At 39.6% G+C, this 23,223-nt stretch overlaps 1 protein-coding gene across 1 annotated transcript in view; it reads right to left on the reverse strand.

Moving 5' to 3' along the window:
• Positions 1–10,339: 10,339 nt before the first annotated feature.
• The window catches only part of LOC116064193, a 48,257-nt gene continuing 35,373 nt past the window's right edge, over positions 10,340–23,223 (reverse strand). The window contains exons 10-17 of the mRNA XM_036004439.1: positions 17,109–17,449; positions 15,029–15,119; positions 14,021–14,071; positions 13,055–13,117; positions 11,703–11,792; positions 11,205–11,339; positions 10,547–10,658; positions 10,340–10,454 (exon numbers count right to left, since the gene is read on the reverse strand). Coding sequence (XP_035860332.1) covers positions 10,387–10,454; positions 10,547–10,658; positions 11,205–11,339; positions 11,703–11,792; positions 13,055–13,117; positions 14,021–14,071; positions 15,029–15,119; positions 17,109–17,449 — 951 coding nt within the window. The 3' untranslated portion in view covers positions 10,340–10,386. The remainder of the gene's footprint in view (positions 10,455–10,546; positions 10,659–11,204; positions 11,340–11,702; positions 11,793–13,054; positions 13,118–14,020; positions 14,072–15,028; positions 15,120–17,108; positions 17,450–23,223) is intronic.

A 23,223-nucleotide genomic window follows, 5' to 3' on the forward strand; every position in this document is an offset into this window, starting at 1 on the left:
TGCAGAGGAAGATCAATACTTTACCAGAGAGTCGTGATTTGAGACGATCCTCCATTGTGAGCAAGAATTAAGAACTGCACATATAAATGGTGTCTGCAATAGCTGCAATATTAGTCACATAACGTTTATTTTTATTGGTGAACAGACTAGATGAAATGACATTTGTCTAATGCTTCAGCATTGCAACACTGGAACTGAGAGTTTGCATGAAGTGGAAGGCACACTACACATGTTGCATTATTTTCTCAGTAACTAAAGAAAAAGTAAAAATGGACTTAAAATGTATGCTACTCTTTAAAGTTTAACTTTAAAAGTATATTAAATATAAATGAACCTGATCAAATCAATGTTGTTGCTAATACTTCAGTCCTTGATATAAGTGCATGCAGTCAAGTTATTTCTGATTTGCAGGTAAAACATTATTTATTCTCTATTTAAGTGGCCTGATTATTTCTTAATATTTGTATAACAGAGAAATGTTTGACTTATCAATCTTTGAAATAAACAAAGTACTTGCTTGACAAACAATCAATGAAAGAATGGGTACAGACAGTTAAATATAATGTTTCTACTTCACTTCTTATTTCCTGAGAAAGTGTTAAGGACTCTTGCGTTGAAGATCAGAAAGCTGTGTGCAGCAGTTAGTGTCGGTCGTTCTATTTACTGACAGGACTGATGTGGAGACAACAAGACTCAGCTCTTTTATTCTCTTACTAAATCAACAAATATGGAACTGCGTCACTATGAGCTGGCACTCCAACAGGAACTAGTGTCACTTCAACTCTCAGTTCTTTTAAATCAAAGCTAAAGACCTATCTTTTTGATGTTATTTGATTTGTTATACTGAAGTTGCATTGATGACACTGTATGACATTCTAAAACTGTTCTTTAATGTTTAATTTCTTATACTGTACTGTAACTTTTATTTGCGTATTTTATCTCTCAGTTCTTTAATTTCTTATACTGCACTGTCAATTTTATTCTTGTCTTTTATCTAGTGGTATTTTTGATCAGATATCGGACATATTTCTGAGAATTTCTCCAACGCAGGTGTTACATAGATTAAAAACAGGATTTAAAGGAGGAAGAGAAAAAAAACAATTTCCTCCGGCTATGAGAGTTATGCGAAAGCCTCGAAAGTACAGATAGTGGAAATATTTCTGAAATATTACCTCTCAAAAAACAAGGGTGTGACAATAGATTATCCATACAAGGACTACATCTTTGACCTGGTCAGATTTAGTCTGTGAACTAGGTCAATAAGAAAGACAACGTCTGTGAACTTGTCAGATATTTCTGTGAACTTATCAAGAGACAGACTGTGAACTGTCCCGGATTTAGCAAGGTTTACCGAGATTAAACTAAGCTTTGTAGCGACGGCTACATCGTAGTGAAAAGTAGGACTACTGCAATCTTGTAATGGGTAACGAAAACACCAAGTAACCGGAGCCAAAAGGACCTGTGTTCGGAGAAATGTTTTGTTTTTTTTTTGTTTTTTTTAAATCATTTTTACCTGCTCTTTAATGTTTTATGTAAAGCACTTTGAATTGTCCTGTTGCTGAAATGTGCTATACTAATAAAGCTGCCTTGCCTTTATGATGCAACTTTGTGTTCAAATTCAATAACATGTTATTAGTAGTGTCCAATCCTAATCAGAACAGTACAAATAAAGTAGACGTAGACCAAACTCTCAGCAATCATTTGGTGCGACAGTGGCGAGAAAAACCTTCTGATGTCTAAATTCCTGCATTCAGATATATTCTTCTACTTATTCTTAATGCTGATGGGCCCCTTGGGAGGCGTCCACCATGCATCTCCACATCACTCTCCTCTGAAAAAAACATAAATGACTGCATTTGGGCTCCTACAAACGTCCTTATTTATTTGAAGGAGAACACAAAACTCAGGAGGCAGGTAACACTTAAAAATAAAATAAATAAAAAACATAGAATATAATGCAGTAAGAAGGCTTTTACATCAGGGACCTGAGCCCAGAACTGCTCTCTTTTAATTAAAGAAATTCTTAGTCGACTAACACTCAAACGATTTGATGGACTAATGGATAGTTGATTTAATGGACAGGTCTGTAAAACAGAGTTTCTCCTCAAAGACTCATGCAAAAGCTCGACTTTAAATAAAAAAAGGACAGAAAGGTGAGATTGATTGTCATAATGGAGTCTTGTCTCCATTAGAGGACAGAAAGATGGCATTAGTCCTGGAGCAGGGACATGCACATTTGGAGGAGCTATTGCTCTAAACTGGAAAAAGGCAAAGACTTCAAACTGTCTCCAAAAGAAACCTTATAATTTTGAATAAGTTCTATTATGTACCTTAAATCAAGAATACTATTGTATGGTCCGCGGCATGTATCTTTCTCCTTATAACCCTTTTACTGACATGGCCCTATTATAGGAACACTCACCACCCTCATTATGTGGCCGTCTGATTTGATGAGTGATGCTCTGCATGCTCTTCCTCACTCTCTGGTCTGGAGTCTTGTTGTAGGACCTCATCTTAAATATAATTATTAGAATCAGAATAAAGTAGCTTGCAGTATACTTTACTTTTCACTGCTAAAAAACGCATTAAGACCACAGAACACTAGTGCAGCCAGTCATCATAGACTGTGGCTTCACTCAATGATTCTGGTTAAGATAACTATTGTTATGATTTGGCACCATAAATTATATATATATAGTATAAAGAACAATTAAAACATGACTATAGCTATTAAAAAAATATTTTACTTAATCCCCAGTTTCTCAAATGCTCTGTGAACTGGAGCTATTGGGGTTATCCACATACATAAAATAATAATTAATTCACAATGCTATGCACAGCACAGATACAATATACCATGCATTTATTCTTGAATGAAACATCTGTTTTTAATGAGTTATTAGCATGCTTCAACTTAAAGAAAATGCTTTTGATAAAACATTAAACATTAAATGAATAATGTAGGATGGTTGCTTGACATTATCAAACCTTTTGATTTTATCCAGCTCTGCAAAGTTGCATTCTTTTAGCTCTTAAACTCTTTCTCTCTCTTCCACAAGCATACGAAACAACTAGGCTATGCATTTATTTAAAAAATGCAAAGTGTATTACATAAACCAATTGGGACGTTAATTTATCATCTAATCAGAAAATAAGCTACGGTGACTTCTATCAGCTTTCACTAACGTTACATCTGCTTGTTAAGAATTCACGTAACATTATTCAAGAGACCCACCTGCGCAACAGGGAGGTTACATGACTAAAAAGGGGCTGGGTTGGCCACATTTTTCACTCAAGGTTTAATAATAGGGCCAGGGGCACTGCCATCATGATTCGCAAAAATGTTATGTTCGAACAAGGAAAAATGGTGTCGGACCCTGACGGCCGCTTTGTTGTAGTTGCCGGCAAATTGCAAACCACACCCGTCATTTTGGCCAGCGTCTACGGCCCCAACTGGGATGACTGCTCATTTGTATCAAAAATGTTCACATCGCTCCCAAACATCGAAAAATCATCATATCATTGTGGGTGGAGATTTTTAGCTGGTCCAGGATCCTGTACTGGACAGATCGTTGAACAAACCGTACTCTTCAACCAAATCCGCCAAAACGCTGCATTCTTTTGCCAAATGACTTGGGCTCACTGATCCATGGAGGCAAACGTCTCTCATGGCCAAATCATCCATCAATCTTTTTTTTCTCATGTGCACCACACCTACAATCATATAGACTTCTTCCATCTAGATGATAGACTGCTCTCTGAGATTAAATCCAGTGACTACCACAGTATAGAAATATCAGATCGCGCAGCAACCTCCCTTGATCTCCACTTTCGTGCTCACTCTAACCCAGGGGCGTCAAACTCAGTTTCCCAGAGGGCCAGACTGGAAAATGAGAATCACATCAATGGCCAGACATGTAGAGATTATTGACATGTGTTTATTTAAAAGAAAAAGTCAAATATTTTGACTGTATTATTGTATGTCTCATATACTGTAGTCTTCTCACTTACATTTTGGGCCTCATAAAGCCCCAAAAAAGTTACTCAACCAGCGACAAATATGTTGACAAAAGCGCCAAAAAAGTTGGAAAAAGGCTGAAAAAAAGCATCAAAATTGTCTGAAAAAGTGACAAAAACATCAGAAAGTGACAAAAACATCGTAAAAAGCATCAAAAATTTCTGAAAAAGTGGCAAAACATTGAGTAAAGCATCCTAAACGTTAAAACGAAGTGCCTAAAGCATTGAAAAAAGCACATAAACCGCCGTAAAAGACGTCAAAAATGTCAAAAAAAAGCATCAAAAATGTAAATAAAAATAAAATAAAAGCAACAAAAACTAGGTGAACCTAAATTGAAATGCGGGCCAGATCAAAACCTGCGAGGGGCCGGATTTGGCCCTCGGGCCTTGAGTTTGACACGTGTGCTTTAACCCCTTCAAGCAGTGGAGGTTTAATTCCTCTATACTAGCGGAGCATTACTATAAGCGATTCCTACACTCCCAAAGCACTCTATTCTTTGAATTGAACGATTTGCCGGATACAAACAGAGGCGTACTATGGGAGGCTTCTAAAGCCCATATCAGATGATAGCTTATCTCCTTTGTCTCTAATTTAAAGAGTCGAAATGTCTCGAACGGCGGACATACTATGGAAGATTAAGGACAACGATGAAAGACACGCGGCAGACCGAGACCCTACCATTGACAGAGAACGTCTCAGATTCCAGACAGACTTTGATCTCTTTTCTACAAACAAATCCAATCTTCGTCTGCTGAAATCTAAACATCATATTCCTGTATTAGCTTCTCTGCATTGGCTTCCTGTAAAATCCAGGATTGAATTTAAAATCCTTCTCCTGACCTACAAAGCTCTAAATGGTCAAGCACCATCATACATAGAAGAGCTCTTTGTACCTTATTGTCCCACTAGAGCACTGCGCTACCAGAATGCAGAGTTACTTGTGGTTCCTAGAGTCTCTAAAAGTAGATGCCCTCTATTATCTTGTTAGAGTAGACAGGGTTCATGCCAGGCCGACAGGCCTCAGCGGACCCGCCTTTCAGAGCCTCAGCTGACGTCCAGCCGTCCAGAGTCTCCAATGACCGCTCTCCCAGAGTCTACGTCAACCAACCACCCAGAGTGTTCGTTTACTGGCGTCCCAGTGACTTTGCCAGTCTCTGGCGTCCCAGTAACTTTGCCGGTCTCCGGCGTCCCAGTGACTTTGTCGTTCCCCGGTGTTGGGACTACCCAGGAGTGAGTTAAACATTATATTTTTCAAGCAAAGGGTTTTCAGCCAACATGTGACTCAGAGACCATGTGGTCTTTCTAAACAAAGGATCTTGGCCTACGGTAGAGTCCACATCCCTTGCTCCAAACTCCTAAATGAAGAAAAGGAGAATAGAAAGACGCAAAATGGCGTCAGGGAGGGGCCTGCAGATAAGGTTCGACACCTTCAGCTTCACTTTGATTCTCCCATTGGTTCAGAGGTACCATAAAACAGCAGAGAGCCAGGTCTGGTGGCCTGAGCTATAAAACTTTACGTCAACTCCCACTCTTTGTCTTTGCCCTGTGACTTTGGTCACTACAGCATGACACACAGAAACAAATGCTTTCCACCTCAACTCCAGTTGAAGACAGGTCAGCATGACAACCGCTTGTGCTAAAAACTTGTACTTTCAGGCGAAAGTGGATTTATCTCTCGGTGTTCTGAAAGAACACTACTGGATCCTGTAACATACATCGTGTTTCAAAACTGCAGAAGAGAACACCATTTCTCTACAAGGAAATCGGACTACACAACGCCGCTCTTTCGTTCTCAACGTCGACTAAACTGTTCCCTTCCTGCTGTTTTGGAGGGAAAGTTCCTCCGTGCCGCTGACGAGCACACGGATCCGTCTGTTTTATTTCTGTGGAAATCCATGGACAGGAACAAACGGACTGAACACACAGTAAGAAGGCTTACGGTCTGGGCAGAGATAAATAGTGTGTTTTATTAATGAGTAATTGGCTATTGCTGCTATTTTGTGTTACCATTAATGTGATCTGATTAATACAATGCTATTGCTGCACGTTTTGATTTATTAATCTATGATTGTGACCGCTGAGTCAAATCTATTCTGTGAATGTACTCTGATCACGGTGCATTGTTGATATGTTGTGTTGATTAATGTAGCTAGGGTAACTGAAAATGCTACATTGCTAACTCCCCTTTCACTGAGTTTTAGTTATTGTACTGAGTGAGAAAATCAGGTTTTTCTAAGTGTATATCTCTTTCTTTCCTCTTTCTCTAATCTCCCTCTCACACACGTAGGCTATATATGAACATATAGCTACACATACGCGCTAAGGTGAACAGCTGGCCAAACAACGAGTCACATAAACTGCAGAGCGCACACCGCTTCACAGTTCTGCGCTCCTGTGTGTCCCGCATCAGCCACACGTGTGCAGACGTTAGCTTAGCAGCTAGCCTATTGTTGGTAGCACATAGCTTAGCCTGAATGAGCTAACGGCTAATCTTGGGCCTAGCCTATCAATACCGCCCTCTTGGGGTGAAACAGTTTTGTGCAGCTCACTCACTCACTCACACACACACACACACACATACACACACACACACACACACACACACACACACACACACACACACACACACACACACACACACACAGTGTCTCACAGAGACATGCTGGTTTGGTTTGTTTGATTGTACTTAAAAGAAACGTATATTGGTTTTAATTGATCAAAGGATTATTGATTGGCCATTGATAATTTTGAAGTTAATAAATTCTACTATACTTTAATTAGCAGTTGTTTGTGATTGTTTTGTGTACTTGTTGTATTAATTGCTGGTTGAACACAGGTCAGTGCTCGGATTTCACCCTTCCACTGACAATGAGACTATTTCACAGTTCAATATTGGCTCCTGAAGTTTCAGGGTGGTGCCCCGTTTTGATTGTTTGTTGATTTGATAAAGTTATTAATAACCATATTCATAACTTTATTAATATTGATAAACATCTTTGATAATAGGCCAATAATCTGATCTGTACACCGATGAGTACCCAACACCGGCGCCTTAGAGACTGGGCCATTGTCCGGAATTTAAGAGACTATGTTGGTGTCCGGCTTCCCAGTATCTCCTGTCCCCCTGACTTGTCGGCAGACCGGCCGACTCCAGATCCTGTTGTCTTGTTGGCGGACCCTGGTCCAGTTGACCCTTGGCCTGGCTCCTGTAAAACTGACCTGTCACCTGTAGTCAGCCCAGCTGACTTGTCGCCTGCCCGGCCCTCAGAGGGGTTTAGCCTTCGCCGGCCTGCCAGGTCTCCCAAGGGATTCAGCCTTCGCAGTCCCGCTCAGTCTCCAGAGAGCCTCCGCTTGAGCCATCCTGTCCGGCCGCTACTGGTACTGAAGCATGTGACACGACCATATGTTGAATGATATTAATTGTGTTGCTTCGCCTATTTTCATGTGCACAATGTCTTCATTTGCCATTTCTGGCCACAGCCATTTAGTAAAGTTTGATTCTATTCTGATAAACACAGTACACAAATTGTCGCTGGCCTTATTGTAAAGTGCTACCAGAAGTGTTGCCAGAAAAAGTTTTGCCGAAGCCCTGCTCTCGCGCGTCCTATCGAACCGGAAGCCCCTTGTGCTTTACTTTTTAGGTGTATATTTATACTATTGGTACATTTTATCTCCACTGAGGATACAAATAATTTAGCAGAGGCAGGGATGTGTAGACCATAAAGAGGAAAATCCCATGCATCCCACGGCAAATCACCACCTGACTATATGGCTGCGGATAAAAACTTGTTCCACTGCTAGAAATATAAAATACATTTCATACAAAATCTGAAGGGTTCAAACATAACTGTGCAATGCAAAGAATTCTGAGGTGGCTGCAGATTTAGTGCGCAAAATTTCAGAATGTTATCTTAAAAAGGGAAAACTAATTAATTTCAATTCACAACGGGAGTTGTCTCAGGACACTTTACAGATAGAGTAGGTCAAGACCACACTATAATTTACAAAGACCAATCAATTTCAATTTCCCACAGCAAGCATTTGGTGCGACAGTGGCGAGGATTGTGTCCTTATATACGCTACTGCAGTCAATGCAAAACAGCATCTTTAAACATCAGTTTGTCACTAATTGATCTTTGTGAGAGAAAAAAAACATTACGGGCATCTCTATGTTGTCTAAACACAGTACACAAATTCTCTCAATTTTCTAGTGAGAGATGAATTTTTGACAGTAGTTTAAATTCTTGCATTAAAAAGGTAACTTCAGTAAAAGTGGGAGTATCATCATGAAATCTATTTAAAAGTATTAAAAGTAAAGAAGAATCCTCCCATTTTAATGTGTAAAGTAAGCAGTAACTAAAGCTTTCAGATGAATGTAGTGGAGTGAAAAGTACAATATTTCTCTCTGAAATGTGGCGGAGTAGAAGTAGAAAGAGGCATGAAGAGAAAAGACTCAAGTAAAGTACAAGTACCTCAACATCTGGACTGAAGCACAGTACTGGAATACATGTACTTCAGGGGTGGCGAACCTGTGGCTCTTGAGCCGTATGCGGCTCTTTGCCTGCTCCTGTGAGGCTCTTCCTGTGTGGCTGGGGGCTGTGTCATTGGTTGATTGTTGTTTTTAACTTTTCTGAAACATACAGTATTTCAGAAAAGTAAAAAAAAAAAACACATTTGAATGCATCTGCCAATACATTTGCCAATTATTTTAAAATGGAAAATAATGCAGCAGAGTTTTGAGGACAGATTCTGCAACCTGAGGAAAAACAGCGGCCACAGATCACCTTCCTCGTTAACCCTTTCACTGCTGAATCCGACTGTTTGAAAGACCTTCTAGTGACAAATGAGTGAGAGAGTTCTTCGAGTGGCCACAACCGAGTTCAAGCAAGACCTGAAAAGGATTGTGGATAACAAAGACTGTCAGGTTTCCCACTGAGTCAATCTAAGTGAGAAAAAAAACTATGAAAACTGCTATGTATTATGACTGTCATTAGATCTGGAAGACACTGTTGCTGTTGTAGTGTGGACGTGCATGTGTTGTGTGGCTTTTTGCTATGGTGCGTTTTTTTTTGTGGCTCTTTATACCTAACTGGTTGGCCACCCCTGATGTACTTAGTTACATTCCCCCACTGTTCTAGACAGTTCTAATAACTTACTAGCGTTTCATTAATTTTTGACAGTATTATTTTATATACATATATATATATTACAATCCTGCATTTGCTGTGCAATTCCATTGACTCATGTTGACTTAATAAAATCAATAACAGACCTTACTAGACAAAGTGAAATTAGTGTCAGTATTTCATCATCAACATCTTGAAGCAGTCCTGCACATTGTCTATTTGATGTCATGAAGCCAGTTGTCTCATCACCTGACCAATACCTCACTGAGATCAGCTCTTGTCTTTAGACCCAAAGGTTGGGAGTTCAAGCCCCCAGGGTCAATATTAATGATTTTTCCCTTTTAGAAAACAACAACAGAACCAGACACTGTTTTTGTGACGATATGTCTTTTATTTTTGAATGCTTAGTTGATTATATAGTAAAGGAAATCAGATGAATAAAGAACACAACACATCAGTTTTAAGAATAAGAAGTAACCAGTTCATTAAACCAGTGGACTATATGAATTATTAATAGTTATTATGAAGTGTTATTACAGTTGCATTCTCCTCTTGTATCACAGAAAGGTCCGACAAAATATACACTTTTATTTTCTATCTGAACATCTTGGATAAAAAGATCATCACCACTCATGTCTGGTAGGTTTACCTTTGGACGGAGTCAGGCTAGCTGTTTCCAGTCTTTATGCTAAGCTAGGCTAGCTGTTTCCCCCTGTTTCCAGTATTTATGCTAAGCTAAGCTAGCTGTTTCCCCCTGTTTTGAAGTCTTTCTGTTAAGCTAAGCTAGCTCTTTATGCTAAGCTAACATCTACTCGAGGGAACTTCATATTTAGCGTACACACATGAGAGTTGTATCGATCTGAACAATAACTCTCAGAGAGAAATCTAATTATTGTGTTAATATTTTATCAGATGAGTGGGCGCTGTTTATAACAGATAATATTCAGTAAACTAAAATGGAAAAGATGTGAGAGTATTCAAATGTTTTCTGTATTTCATTTTGTGTTATTTACTGTAGATTAAAAGTCCTATTACTGATTTGTTTTTGTCCAGCTCAGTGAGCCAGTTTCTGTCTAATTTTAAACCCAAATGTGAACTGTTCCCTAACTCTTCAGATAATAAACAAGTGAAAGTGAGTCATCTGTCAGCAGAGAGCTGTTTCTGTCTGCTGAACAAACTGAAAGAGAATCAATGATAGAGATTATAGATGAGCTGTAGAGGCATCATGATGGTGGGTTAGAGTTACACACACAGGTTCTTGGAGCACACGAAAGAAGCCTGGTTGGTACAAGGCCTGTCGTTCCAGTTTGCTGCTGAGAGAGTTTACAACCGATTATTACATTTAACTGTTCTATTTAAAAGTGCAACATACAGCAAGATGTTTTAAATGTTTCGTTTTTACCTCCGCCCCAGTTCATCTCAAGACAGTTCTCCACTCCGCCGTTGTTAGGCTCCCCCACACCCCAGCTTTTGTAGTTGAATTTGGATCCATCAGACCACAACCACGTACCCTCCTGGAGGAGAAAGATTGGTTTAAAGTCAAAGTGAAATCAAGAGTTTTTGTTGTTGTACTACTCATTCAGGCCAGAAGACTTCTTATTTTCTACAACAACTCATGAGACCCAACGCATTCTCATGAACGGGTTTGTAAGAGATCGTATGCACAATTGCGTAATTTTGTATGAAATCCTACAAAATTAGGCGACCGCCTGCCGGTCACATGACATGTAAAGTGCATCATGCAGCGACGACAGTTACGTTTAAACACCAAAACGACTAGTTAAGATTGGAAGAAAATGTGGTTGGATTAAAACACTCCAGGGACATGAACACTTGTTTCCTGGGTGAAAGTCTTTTGTTTTCTTCTTAACTTCTTCAGGACATGAACTCTGCTCTCCGGCTTGAAAGTCCTGTAGTCAATATGCTGCTGACAGTAATGAATACGTGGAATACATACATATTACAGTGATTTACTTTTTACAGCTATATGTACGAATGCTTCATAAGAACAGGCTGAGAGATGAGCAACATCACTTCCTGTGTGATGATAAAAGTCTCACCTTCACTGCATCAAAGCCTCCGATCCAGGAAGTTCTCGGTGTACCGGTCACTTGGTTAATGAAGGCTTTGATGAATGCATGTTCTGCATCTGAGTGGATGGAAGCCAGATTCCCACCAGCGGTCTGGCAGAAGGTCTAATGGAGACAATATCATCAGTTTAAAATGTCAAGAAAAACAAAACATAATCACATTATTGACAGATCTCAGGGCAGTTTTAGAGTCACAGGGCACATTTTAATACTTTTAATCAATGGTGTGGAAAAAGTATTCAGATCCTTTACTGCAGTAAAAGTACTAATACCACACTGTAAAATACTCTGTTACAGTAAAAGTCCTGCATTGAAAATAGTAAGTATCGTCGGAATTAACGGGTGTTCATGTCTCAGAGTGTTTGATCTTTTTTCTAATGATGTGGTATTAGTAGTTTTACTGCAGTAAAGTATTAGAGTACATTGGTATTTAGCATACATGTGTTATGATAGAAAGAACTGCTGTACCTCTGCATCGATCCAGGTCTTTGTCTGGATGTAGAAAGCGAAACAGCGAGAGCCAAACTGAGTCCAATCAGGAGGGCAGGAAGGTTCACCCTGTATGAACAAACAAGCCAAAAACAATCAGACTAATCTATATCGACATCTGTTTATTTACGGATTGTTCCTCCGCAGCGCTGTGGAGATAGAGCTGGCAATGCAAGACTACAATCAGAGCAACCCAACGAGTCAGAGATACTGTTCTGACCTGGTGGGGAGGTTTTATTTCCTTCAAGACACTTCAAGATCACAAATATGTCAATTTATTATAAGTTACACAAGACTTAAACAGCCAATGAAATTTGACATAGTGTTAATCACCATCTAACTCAGCCAGTTAAGAACTACATTTAGCTTTTTATGTTTAACAAAGATGGAAAGCTGAGGCTTATCAGTAGTAGTTTTAACAATGAACAATTTGCAGTTTACTTTAAAGGTCCTATGACATTCTGCTTTTTGGATGCTTTTATATAGGCCTTAGTGGTCCCCTAATACTGTATCTGAAGTCTCTTTATATAGACCTTAGTGGTCCCTAATACTGTATCTGAAGTCTCTTTCCTGAATTCAGCCTTGGTGCAGAATTACAGCCACTAGAGCCAGTCCCACAATGAGCTTTCCTTAGGATGTGCCATTTCTGTGTCTGTAGCTTTAAATGCTATTGAGGAGGAGAGAGGGGGGGCAAGGTGGAGGGTTGGGGTGTGGCCTTGACCAACTGCCATGCTTCGCTTGTTTGAAAGCCATGATGTCTCTCTCTTTCTCATGGGTGGGCCAAATTCTCTGGCTGGGCAAAGCAGAGAAAGGGGAGGTAACCTTTCCCCTTATGACATCATAAAGGGAAGATTCCAGATCGGCCCATCTGAGCTTTCATTTTCTCAAAGTCAGAGCAGGATACCCAGGGCTCGGTTTACACCTATCACCATTTCTAGCTATTGGAGGACCATAGGCAGGCTGGGGGAACTCATATTGATGTTAAAAAACCTCATAAAGTGACATTTTCATGCCATGGGACCTTTGATGTGCTGCAAACAGCACAACCAGGAATTAAAAAAAAACATTAACATAACATAACAGTAATTAGCATCATTATATGAGCATTTGTATCTATATGTGCAAAAACATCTGCTGAACAGGGCCAACATTTATTCAAAAGTGAAGATTGTAAACTGCTTATTAAAAACTGTTTATAATAACAGAAAATTTATTTTTACTGTAGCTACACACCAAATTTCCATTTTTAATTACAGGACAAAGTCTGGGTAATGAGTTGCCTGAACTTTTAATTGTTATTTTACAAATTTATTTCTTAAGAGTGTACTTACATATGCAGTCAACAGTCCGCTGGACAAACAGAGCAACAAAGCAAACGGAAAGATTGATGCCATCTGTGGAAAGACATTAAACAAAGTCAACATACTGTAAACAAATAAATAATGTCAGACAATGAATGACTGCAACTGATGAGCCATTTATCAAAGTAAAGTATCCTGCTAGCTATAGGTGTATTATGTGATATAGCTATGGTTTAATATTTGATAGATTATGCATCGTCATCCGCTTATCTGGGGTGGGGTCATGGGGGCAGCAGCTCCAGCAGGGGACCCCAAACTTCCCTTTCTTGAGCCACATTAACCAACTCCTTACCAGACGCCTAACTGGGGGATCCCTAGGTGTTCCCAGGCCAGGTTGGAGATATAATCCCTCCACCTAGTCCTGGGTCTTCCCCTGAGGCCTCCGCCGAGCTGGACGTGCCTGGAACACCTCCCTAGGGAGGCGCCCAGGAGGCATCGATACCAGACGCCCAAACCACCTCAACTGGCTCTTTTCAACGCAAAGGAGTAGCGGCTCTACTCCGAGTTCCTCACAGATGACTGAGCTTCTCACCCTATCTCTAAGGGAGACACCAGCCACCCTCCTGAGGAAACCCATTTCAGTCACTTGTACCTGCGATCTCGTTCTTTCAGTCATGACCCAGCCTTTAGGACCATAGGTGAGGGTAGGAAAGAAAACTGACTGGTAGATTGAGAGCTTTGCCTTCTTGCTCAGCTCTCTTTTTTTATCACAACAGTGCGGTAAAGTGAATGTAATACCGCCCCCCCTGCGCCGATTCTCCAGCCAATCACCCGCTATGTTGTCCCCTCACTCGCAAACAAAACCCCAAGGAACTTGAACTCCTGCACTTGGGACTCATTCCCTCCCCCCAAAATGTCCTCACAATAAATATAGCATTAGTTACTATTAAAAGTAAAAATAGATGAAATTGTGATAATAAATTGAAATATAAATACCTTTGCTGAGGTGGTGATTGGCTGACACAGAGGAGAAGAACAAGCTGATGACTGTCACTGAAAGAAAATGTCAGATCTGAATAGCATTAAACACTGAATAATAAATTATGTTAAACTTAACCTGATTTACATTATTCATGCATTCACAATCTGTACTTATTTTTATCTTTACGCAATAGAATAAACTCCACAATCTAGTATAAACAAAATATATACATTTTTCAGGCAAATCTTTCAATGATAATGATAACAATACAATGTGAAAATGTCCATTATACTCACATCAATAATCTTTGTTCTCTCTGGTTTGGTTTGGAGGGAAAAGAGAGTCACAGGCCCTTATATACCTTTGGGAAAGGGAGTTCTCACCGTGACACAGGATCTCTTTATGATGATATGCGTTTTTTCTCCCTGGTGACAAACATGTATAAACAGGACCTCGTCAAGCTTCTCTCCAAAACGGGATTACAAAAGAGGCATTAACAATTGGCTTTAACAATATAAAGCAATACGATATACAATGAAAACATACCTGGTGACAAACATGAATATCCGACCACAAGTACAAACTTGTACTACTTACCTGGGAGAACAATAGTTATCTCTGAAGAGTAGCATTCCTGGTTCACATGGCAACCCACAAACACAAAGTAATGGCCCAAGCAAGATATGTTATCCTTAAAGCCACACAAAGCACAGCTTTGGCCAAAAAACTGTTACCCCTCCAGCAGAGGCGGCTGGTGAAAAATATTCTCGGTGGGGCTGTGACATACTTTTTTGTTTCTGTAACCATCGCAATAGAATTTAACACAAACTGCAGGACAGCAGTGCTCAGTGAAATAGTCAGTAATTATTTAATGCCAATATTAAAAAGTTGAGGCATTCTTACACAAAAACATAAACATCATATTGCACAAACACAAGCCTTCCATTTGCATTTAAACTGAACTTGTAAATAATTGACTATTTCTACACATAACATCTTTTGGAAAGGCTGTTGACTGTTACCACAGTCACCCCTTGTGGGGGAGGGTCCAGCTGCGCTGTTGAGTGCATGAAATGGTGCCATTGGTAGTAAATAGGCAACGCAACAGGCATGCTGTCAGAACAGAGTGGAAAGTGGACAATAACATGAAATTATTATAAAGTTTATAGGAAATCTTACACTGTATAAAGGATGTATACAGGGCCGGCTCTAGCCCTTTGGTTGCCCTAGGCGAGATTGAGTTTTGCGTCCACCCCACCTTAGTCTCGCATTGCCAGATCACAGTGCTGTGTCAGCGATAGAGTAGCAATGTATGTTCATTTTAGTTTCTAGCTTGCATGTAAGTTAGATGGCACCAACATTTGGTCTAATCATAACTGGTCTGACAACCCAAAGGCCAAGGTTTTGTTTCCAGATCTGTGTGCACGGTGACTTATGATGGGGGGGTCTGGGGGTTCTCCCCTGAAAATTCTGACCATTTAACACTTAATTTCCTGCATTCAGGTGAATTCTTATGCATCTATTTCTACCTTTTTCTGAATCAATTTATGCTGGGAATATCCTTATGTAAAAGCAAACATAGATTACAATCTAAATATAAAAACATAACATAATAATATATTGCAGTAAGGCTCTCAGGCATTCTGTATTGCTTTCATCTATTTATTCTCCTTTGGATCAACTTTTCTAATCATATCTGAGTCAGCACACATGTAGCCTAGCATCATTTACTCCTCCCTCGTCTTTTGCTTCTTTTGTTGGGGAAATAACCTCCTTAAATGTGCATATGACAGTTATTCACCTCAATGATACATGAATTCATTTTAATGTATTAATAAACCCCTGGACTTTAATATTTCAGATGTGTTTGAGCAATATTTCTACTCATGTTCAAAACTTTGTGCACATTTAAAATATAACTCATCTGTGTTCTCTGAGATTTGGAGGAGTTTTGATATTTTTTTTTGAAAAATAAAGTGATAATAGGCTATTACAAGAATAAAGTCACAATATTTCAGAAAATAATCTACCTGCACCATAGCCTGCTGTGCATTACATGATTGCTCTGCTGATACGTTAGATCTCAGACTGTCTGACAGACACAGAGCCCCGTTTGAGACTGTGGTCTCTGAATGAGACAAAGTTTAGGGAAGTGGCTGTACGCTGCTCTACATCGGAGGTGGAAACCCAAAACTACAGCAGAAATACACAAAGCACAACGGGACACATCTTCTGCAGCATGCCCACAGCAGAGTGCGTCCTTTATAAACCTGAAGCTGCACAGACCACGGAAGGCGCGCTGCAGCAGCTCCATCACGGGAACTTCAAACTAAATCATTAGTTTGAAGTTTTCCCCCAATTAGGAAATTATCGACAATAATTATTAATTCAATCTAATAATCAGGTTGACGTGTGCCTGAGAGGGCGCCCTAGGATAATCATGTTTAATAAACATGTTTTATTTCGCTTGTCTTTCTAATTCTATTATTAATGAGAAGTAGACCTAAGGGCGACACGGCGCCCCCAACACATTTGACGCCCTAGTCAATCGCCTAGTTCGCCTATAGCAATCACCGGCCCTGGATGTATAATATAGAAATGGATATCAAGTGGCTGAACTCAAACCTTTGACTGGAAGAATAGCATACATTATTTTATGATCAAACTAAATGTAAACTAATTTACTAAACTAATTGTTAATGTGCTCCAGAACTGCAACAATTAATTGATACAAAACAACATATATACAGTAATATTAGCAAACACACTATTAAGACTTTCTAGAGTACCATATATAACTGGATGATATTTTATGCTAAGGTCAACTATATACTGTACAAAGAAACATGTGGTCAGTGCTGTTGCTGTGTGTGTGTGTGTGTGTGTGTGTGTGTGTGTGTGTGTGTGTGTGTGTGTGTGTGTCTCATCTTATTTGTACAGGAATTTTGCCCATCTGTCCTTCTGAGTGGCAAACCTTTCAATGACCCTTTTATTAAAGTCAGGAATGTCCCTGACAAGTTTCTTCTCCATGGAGAGCATAGCCAGAGCATTCAGGCGATCCTGCGTCATGCTGTTTCTCAGGAAGGTCTTGATCCGAAGCACCTTTCTGACTCAGCTGTTGTCATGGGTGTGGTGATGAGGATCTTGAGGAGGCTGACAGTCTCTGTGAAAGTGATCTGAAGGTTGTTCTTCATGAAGAACTGGTACAGGGGCACTGCACCACTACAAGCCTTGAACTCACTGTTCTCATAGATGAGGGACAGTTCGGTTTTGAGCTTGGCCTTGTTCAACATGGGGTACGCCTCCACGGTTGTTTCAAGCGCTCTATCGGGGAACTTCACACTGTGTTGTGGGAACAACTCTCCGTGCAACAGTGTTGCGCTGATGAGGTGCTGGGTGAAGGAGAACCTCTCCTTGGCATGAATCAGGATGGTATCACATACCTGTAAAATGTACATCATCAGCTTTAATTTGCAATAAAGCTATTTTGATGCAAGTGATCCTGACTGAACACATGCCTATGTCCAAGTCAAGTATATGATTACTAAGGTGCTGATTGTTCAGGGTTTTTGGTTTTGGCTACATACTACCAGGCCGGAAAAAAAGTTCTAGGGGAAACACTGACAATTACATCACAACTTCCCTCTGTAGCCAACCTCTGTTGTTTTCCTGGTCCCAGTATCCTCCATCGCTTTATGGGCTGCTACTGCTCGTCAGATAGGCTGTCCCCACACAAAGAGGGAATGGAGGCCCTGGGTCCAAAAAATAAAGTTTAATTTGATAACTTGCCATCAGACTTCTTAATTCACTGTAATCCCACCTCAACACACACACATAACCAGTGACTCATATATATATATATATATATATATATGAAGATGGATTCTATACACACATAGACAATGATGAAATAACTTTGAGGGTTTTGGGGGGGATGGGTCAAACAACACAAGACTTTCCCCCAGGAGACCGGGGTTTGTGTCCTGTTGTTGTCCTGCGTGTCACAGAAACGTACATTTAGTATGCCCACCCACGATCTTTTTCTAATACATATATATAACCCTAAGTAGGTTTTACCCTGCACGTTGAAAAATGACGCCAAATAATTGCGAGGATGGGATATCCTTTATACCCAAATACATTGGAACTAGTTGAAAGCCCCCTGTGTCTGACTGAGACCAGAGAGAGACACGCAAAACTACTACAAAACAATCAGAACAGCCTGAAAAAATGCAAAACAGCCGTTAAGATGCAAAATGATCAAAAAGACACAACATGACCTTAACGAGATGAAAACTGACTACAAAGACAAAAAGAATGCACATAAAGACACAAAACAACAGCAAAGAGACACAAAATGACCAAATAGGGCTGAACAATATGAGGAAAATATCGCGATAACTTCTGATAAATAAACATATATGTTCTCAGTTCTACTGCTTTTTGTATTATGCTAAAATACAACACACAACACACTGCTGGTTGAATTTCTTTTACTGAACAAATTGAACATTGAATATAAAATGCAACACTAAAGAAATAATGACAATTACATTTTAAAGTTTTCTGCTGATATTTTCTTTCAAATAACTAAAAAGTCTCTGAGTGTCTTTTACGATGTGTTTATGTTATTAGACCAGTTTCTCTTACCCCCATCATCAGAGAGAGAGAGAGAGAGAGAGAGATGCGCTCATAAAAGTTAAAACATTTAGAGACCGACAACCCCGTTAACATTCCCTGGTGGGTATATTTATGAAAGATATAGATTTGAAGCGGAGGGAATTACATATAGGCTATTTCTCTCACAGCTTACCACTGCTGGTGCTGCAACTGAAATAAAAGGCTAAAGCAACGATATGGAAAGCAGAAGTGTAATTATGGTCAGATCTTGTGCCTGACTGATGAGGAAGTGACCAGTGTAGTCTAATGTAGGCTATTATAGTGGGTGTACTGTACTGTATATTGGCCAGAATCTGCCTTTGGGGGAGGAGGGGGGCATATCATAGTGGGGGGGCCTGGGTGTCCTCCCCCAGGGAAGTTTTAAGCATCAACGACTTCATTTCCTGCATTCCGATGCACCAATGCACCAATTTACGGTAAAAAAAAAAAAATACCTTAGAAAAAAGCATGGATGACAATTCAAAATTTATCAAAAATATAATAGAAAGTATGTTACGTGTCATTGGGCATTTTTAAGTGGGTATATAGACATCCTGGAGCTTACTAGAGCACGTAGACTACACCACTGGAAGTGATATTGATCGGATAAGTGTTGTGATTTACGCAAAACAGCGTGGGCTTTTTATGCCAGCTTTCCTTCTTGCGTTTTGCCTGTAAAACCGTGTCTGTGTTCTTCATATTTATGTAGAATTATAGTTTGCTCTTCTCATGTAAAATATGCTGCTCTGGTAGATGTTTGTGATTGGTCATGCTGTGCAAACACCGCCTCTTTTATGTGAACGCACGCGCCACTGAATTGGGAAACCCTGGGTTGATTGAACTAGTTGATAACCAGCGTCGTGACACAGGTTATGCGGGACCGAGGTTGTTAGGTTAGGTGAAGCCGGATCACTGAAAGAAATCCAGGACATGTTAATCTGGATTCGTAGTACAGGCCTCAGGTGTTTTGAAAGACTGATCCTTCCCCACATAGAGGCTGCCATCCCTGCTTGATATGAGTCCCAGAGTGCCCCCAGCCCCCCTACACTAGTTAAATGTTAGCAGGTATCTCATTGGGCGAGATGCGACAGTAAAACAATGGTTGGAATGGAATGGTTTATGGATATATGGGTGTTTCCATCAGTCATAAATTAAATGTAGGCTAGTTGGAATCCATGATTTGGAGAGACAAATGGTAGAGGATCTTTCAATAAAAATCCTCCTGAACAATCTGTTCCCCTCGTTTCTGAAATTATGGCTATGCTCCTGCGTCCAAACCCCATCAAATCAGTGAGCCTGGACATTTCAGTCTGTTTAAACTTCACTTTGAAGTAGAAACTCTTATTTCAGAAGGGTGAAGTTTCCGTTTGTACTCATATTTGTGAACTGATTATAATAAATATTCTTTGTATTAACACATTAATTATTCTCTAGAGATTTTGACGATTTATAGTGTTTTTATTTCCGTTAGACCTTTGCCTACATTGACGCTGATGCATTAAAGAGGAGTGCCTCCCTGTTCCAAGATGGCGGCTCTAGGACGCATTCGTTCCAGTCAAGACGACATCACAAATTGGCCCCGCTCACCAACAACACCTCATCACTTCCGTGTCACTTCCGGTATGTGGTACTTTCCCTTTCCGTGAAGAATCTGTCATTTGTAAATTTGTTTCAGGACTGGTTTTGCGTCTTGTTAATTTGTTTTCTAAAATGTTAATTTGTTTTGTCCTTGGTAAAAGTGTTTTGCCCATGTAATTGTGTTTTATGGTAGGTAAAAATGTTTTCCAAAATGTAAATTTGTCTCGAGCTTTGTAAAGTGTTTCATTCTTTGTTATGTTGCTTTGCACTTCCCGGCCACCGTAGGTCTGGCCAAAAAGAACAAAACAAGGGAAGAAGCCTGAGCCAACCCATCAAGGGCCGTCGTACCCAGAACTTACCCCCTTAAACTAAAAAGTAGACTAACTAATTGTAACCCTGTCGAAAATTGGGTTAAAATAATAATCAAAATAAAAGTGATAAACTACTGAATTATTTATGTAGATTGAAGTTAATGTTTATTTTGTTACTAAATACTAGGTGTGATAAGTTTGAAATAAATCACTCTTTTTTTTACTTTTTAACCGGAAGTTTTACAGTGTATTCTGAGGAAGCAGGAAAAAAGAGTCCGGTGAAAATTTTCTCTCCAAGCTAACGTCTTGAGTTGAAAACGTGCACCTTACGACACAAGGTTTTGCAGAGGTTGAAAACTACTTAGAGAGACGCTGTAAAGATTATTGGCATTGTGCAGTTATTAAATAACCGTCGAGGTTCTCTGAGGGAGCCGTGAAACAACAAGAAGTACCGGTTTCATCTCAAAATGCTGCACTTTGTGCCTCGGTAAGCTAGCTATTCAGTGCTATTTTGCTAGTTGTTGTGTGTTAGCAACAAGGTTATTTCAACACAAGAAATTACAGTTATCATTCCACTGTAGTTAATGAGTAGAGTCTGTTACTAAGAGAGAAAGGAAACGATAATTTTGGCTAATGTTAACTTTTTTGGTCACTTTTATTAGTGTTGCTGGAAATGGTTGAATTTTACAAGCAGTATTCTATTGATAAATAGTGAACTAAGAAATGTAATTCACTGTACTTTTAAGGGCCATTACTCTGTACCCCGTTTGTGGAGCAGGTACTGTTACAGAAAAAACACATTTTGCTTTTTATGAGTAAGTAAAATTAAAGGGTGTGTGTGTGTTTAATGTTAAATATATGCCTAAATAGTGTGTTACGCTAAATTGTTGATTGTCTTTCATGTCTATTTACACTGTGTTCATATGTTAACCATATGTTGTTAGAACAAAAATAATAGCATTATTCAAAACATGAGAGTGAACCAGAGAATAATGTTTCAGCAGAAGTATTTCACTTAGCCAGTGACTATTTTGATTTGTTACGATCTGGTAAAATGTTGTACAACAAAATATGTGAGATATGTAAGAGAAGTATAAGGTGAAACAGAACAGAGACTATGAGCCTGTTTGTAACTGCAAGTCAGATCTTTTGTGACTACTGAGATTAAACGAGGAAAACCACTGACCCAGTAGATGGCGAGCCACCCTGTGCGACTTCCAGGAAATCGGATCTCCGTCGCTATTGAAACTGCTGGATGAAATATCTAGCATGTGGTAGGAGTGATTGGTACCCACAGCAGATATACATAGACAATATTGCACTTTGAACTTTGACTCATGACTTTTGACTGATTTAACTTCCATTAGACTGGAACTCAGGAAACACTACTCATCAGACATTGACCTGGGTAGACATTTTGGAGAACTCCATACAAGGACAATTTTATTTTGTTTAAAGGGCCTGTTTATTGTTTTTTCACATAGTAAATGTAATGTAGATTTCTTTGCAATTCGTCTACTAAAGTTGCAGTTAAATTACACTTCTTTTGTGTTGTTATGGTTATTGCACTCAAACTCAGCTCCCCGAACCTAGAGCGAGGTGTTCTTACCAAGAGTGGGTTACATAATAGAAACAAAGCCGCAACAACTAGACTATCAGACCACCATCCTCAAATCAATGAAACACAAAAGAAGACAACAGAAGACAACGGTGATCAGAGCTGCTTCAGTCTCAGAGACCCATTTCTGTCTCCCAGCCTCTCTTAGACCCAGGGGCGGGGCTACCCTCAATCAGAAATCAGGAACACCTGAGATGAACAGAGTAAAAAGAGAGCAGGGCGGGGAGCGTGTAACACATGTAAAACAAATCAGCTGAAAAACATCTTCTTTCCAAGAGCTGTAGCCCCCCCCCCCCCCCACCACTTCCAAAGACTAAAAGAACTTGAATCGGTGTTTTGCACAAATCGTTTTATGCTGCTAACCGCTGTTAAAGATTTTCAAAAATTTGTGTTTTACTATTTAAGATACCTTGTATATAATTTGCTTTCATTCATATTTTTTCTAGTTGCCTTTGTCTGTGTTCTATTTACTTACGTTGTTCTATTTATTACATTTTTTATGCACACTGATGAAGAGCTTCTGAACAGATTTTTATTGTACAATGACAATAAACATCTATCTATCTCTATTGCGCAAGTTGATATCGCAATGACGATATAAAAAAACGATACATTGTGCCGCCGTATTACTCTTAAGACACAAAAAAGAGCTCAAAGAGACAGAAACAATCATAAAGAGACACAAAACAACAGCAAAGAGACACAAAATGACCTCAAAAATACAAAGACCGCCACAAAACAATAATCTTGTTTTTGGAGCATCGTCAGTTTGTTTCTTTCACTCCATTGGTTCATTCTGAGAAAAGATTTAATTTTAATGCGTTTCTGTGTGTGAAAAAGATTAATAAATAATGATGATAAAGTTGTATTGATCATCAGAGGACTCCAGGGGGCTGTTGCACAAAAGTAGAATGAAGAAGCACAGCTTGACTTAGTGCGGTCCGCTCATCACGGCTTCATTGGTTGCACGTTTGCCGAGCCAGGATGAGAAGGTGAAGCTATGTCAAGCCAGGTGTACATAGTTGGGATAAGTGCACGTTCATGGCTTTCT

The sequence above is a fragment of the Sander lucioperca genome, chromosome 8 (genome assembly GCF_008315115.2).
Source record: "Sander lucioperca isolate FBNREF2018 chromosome 8, SLUC_FBN_1.2, whole genome shotgun sequence".
NCBI classification, from domain to species: domain Eukaryota; kingdom Metazoa; phylum Chordata; class Actinopteri; order Perciformes; family Percidae; genus Sander; species Sander lucioperca.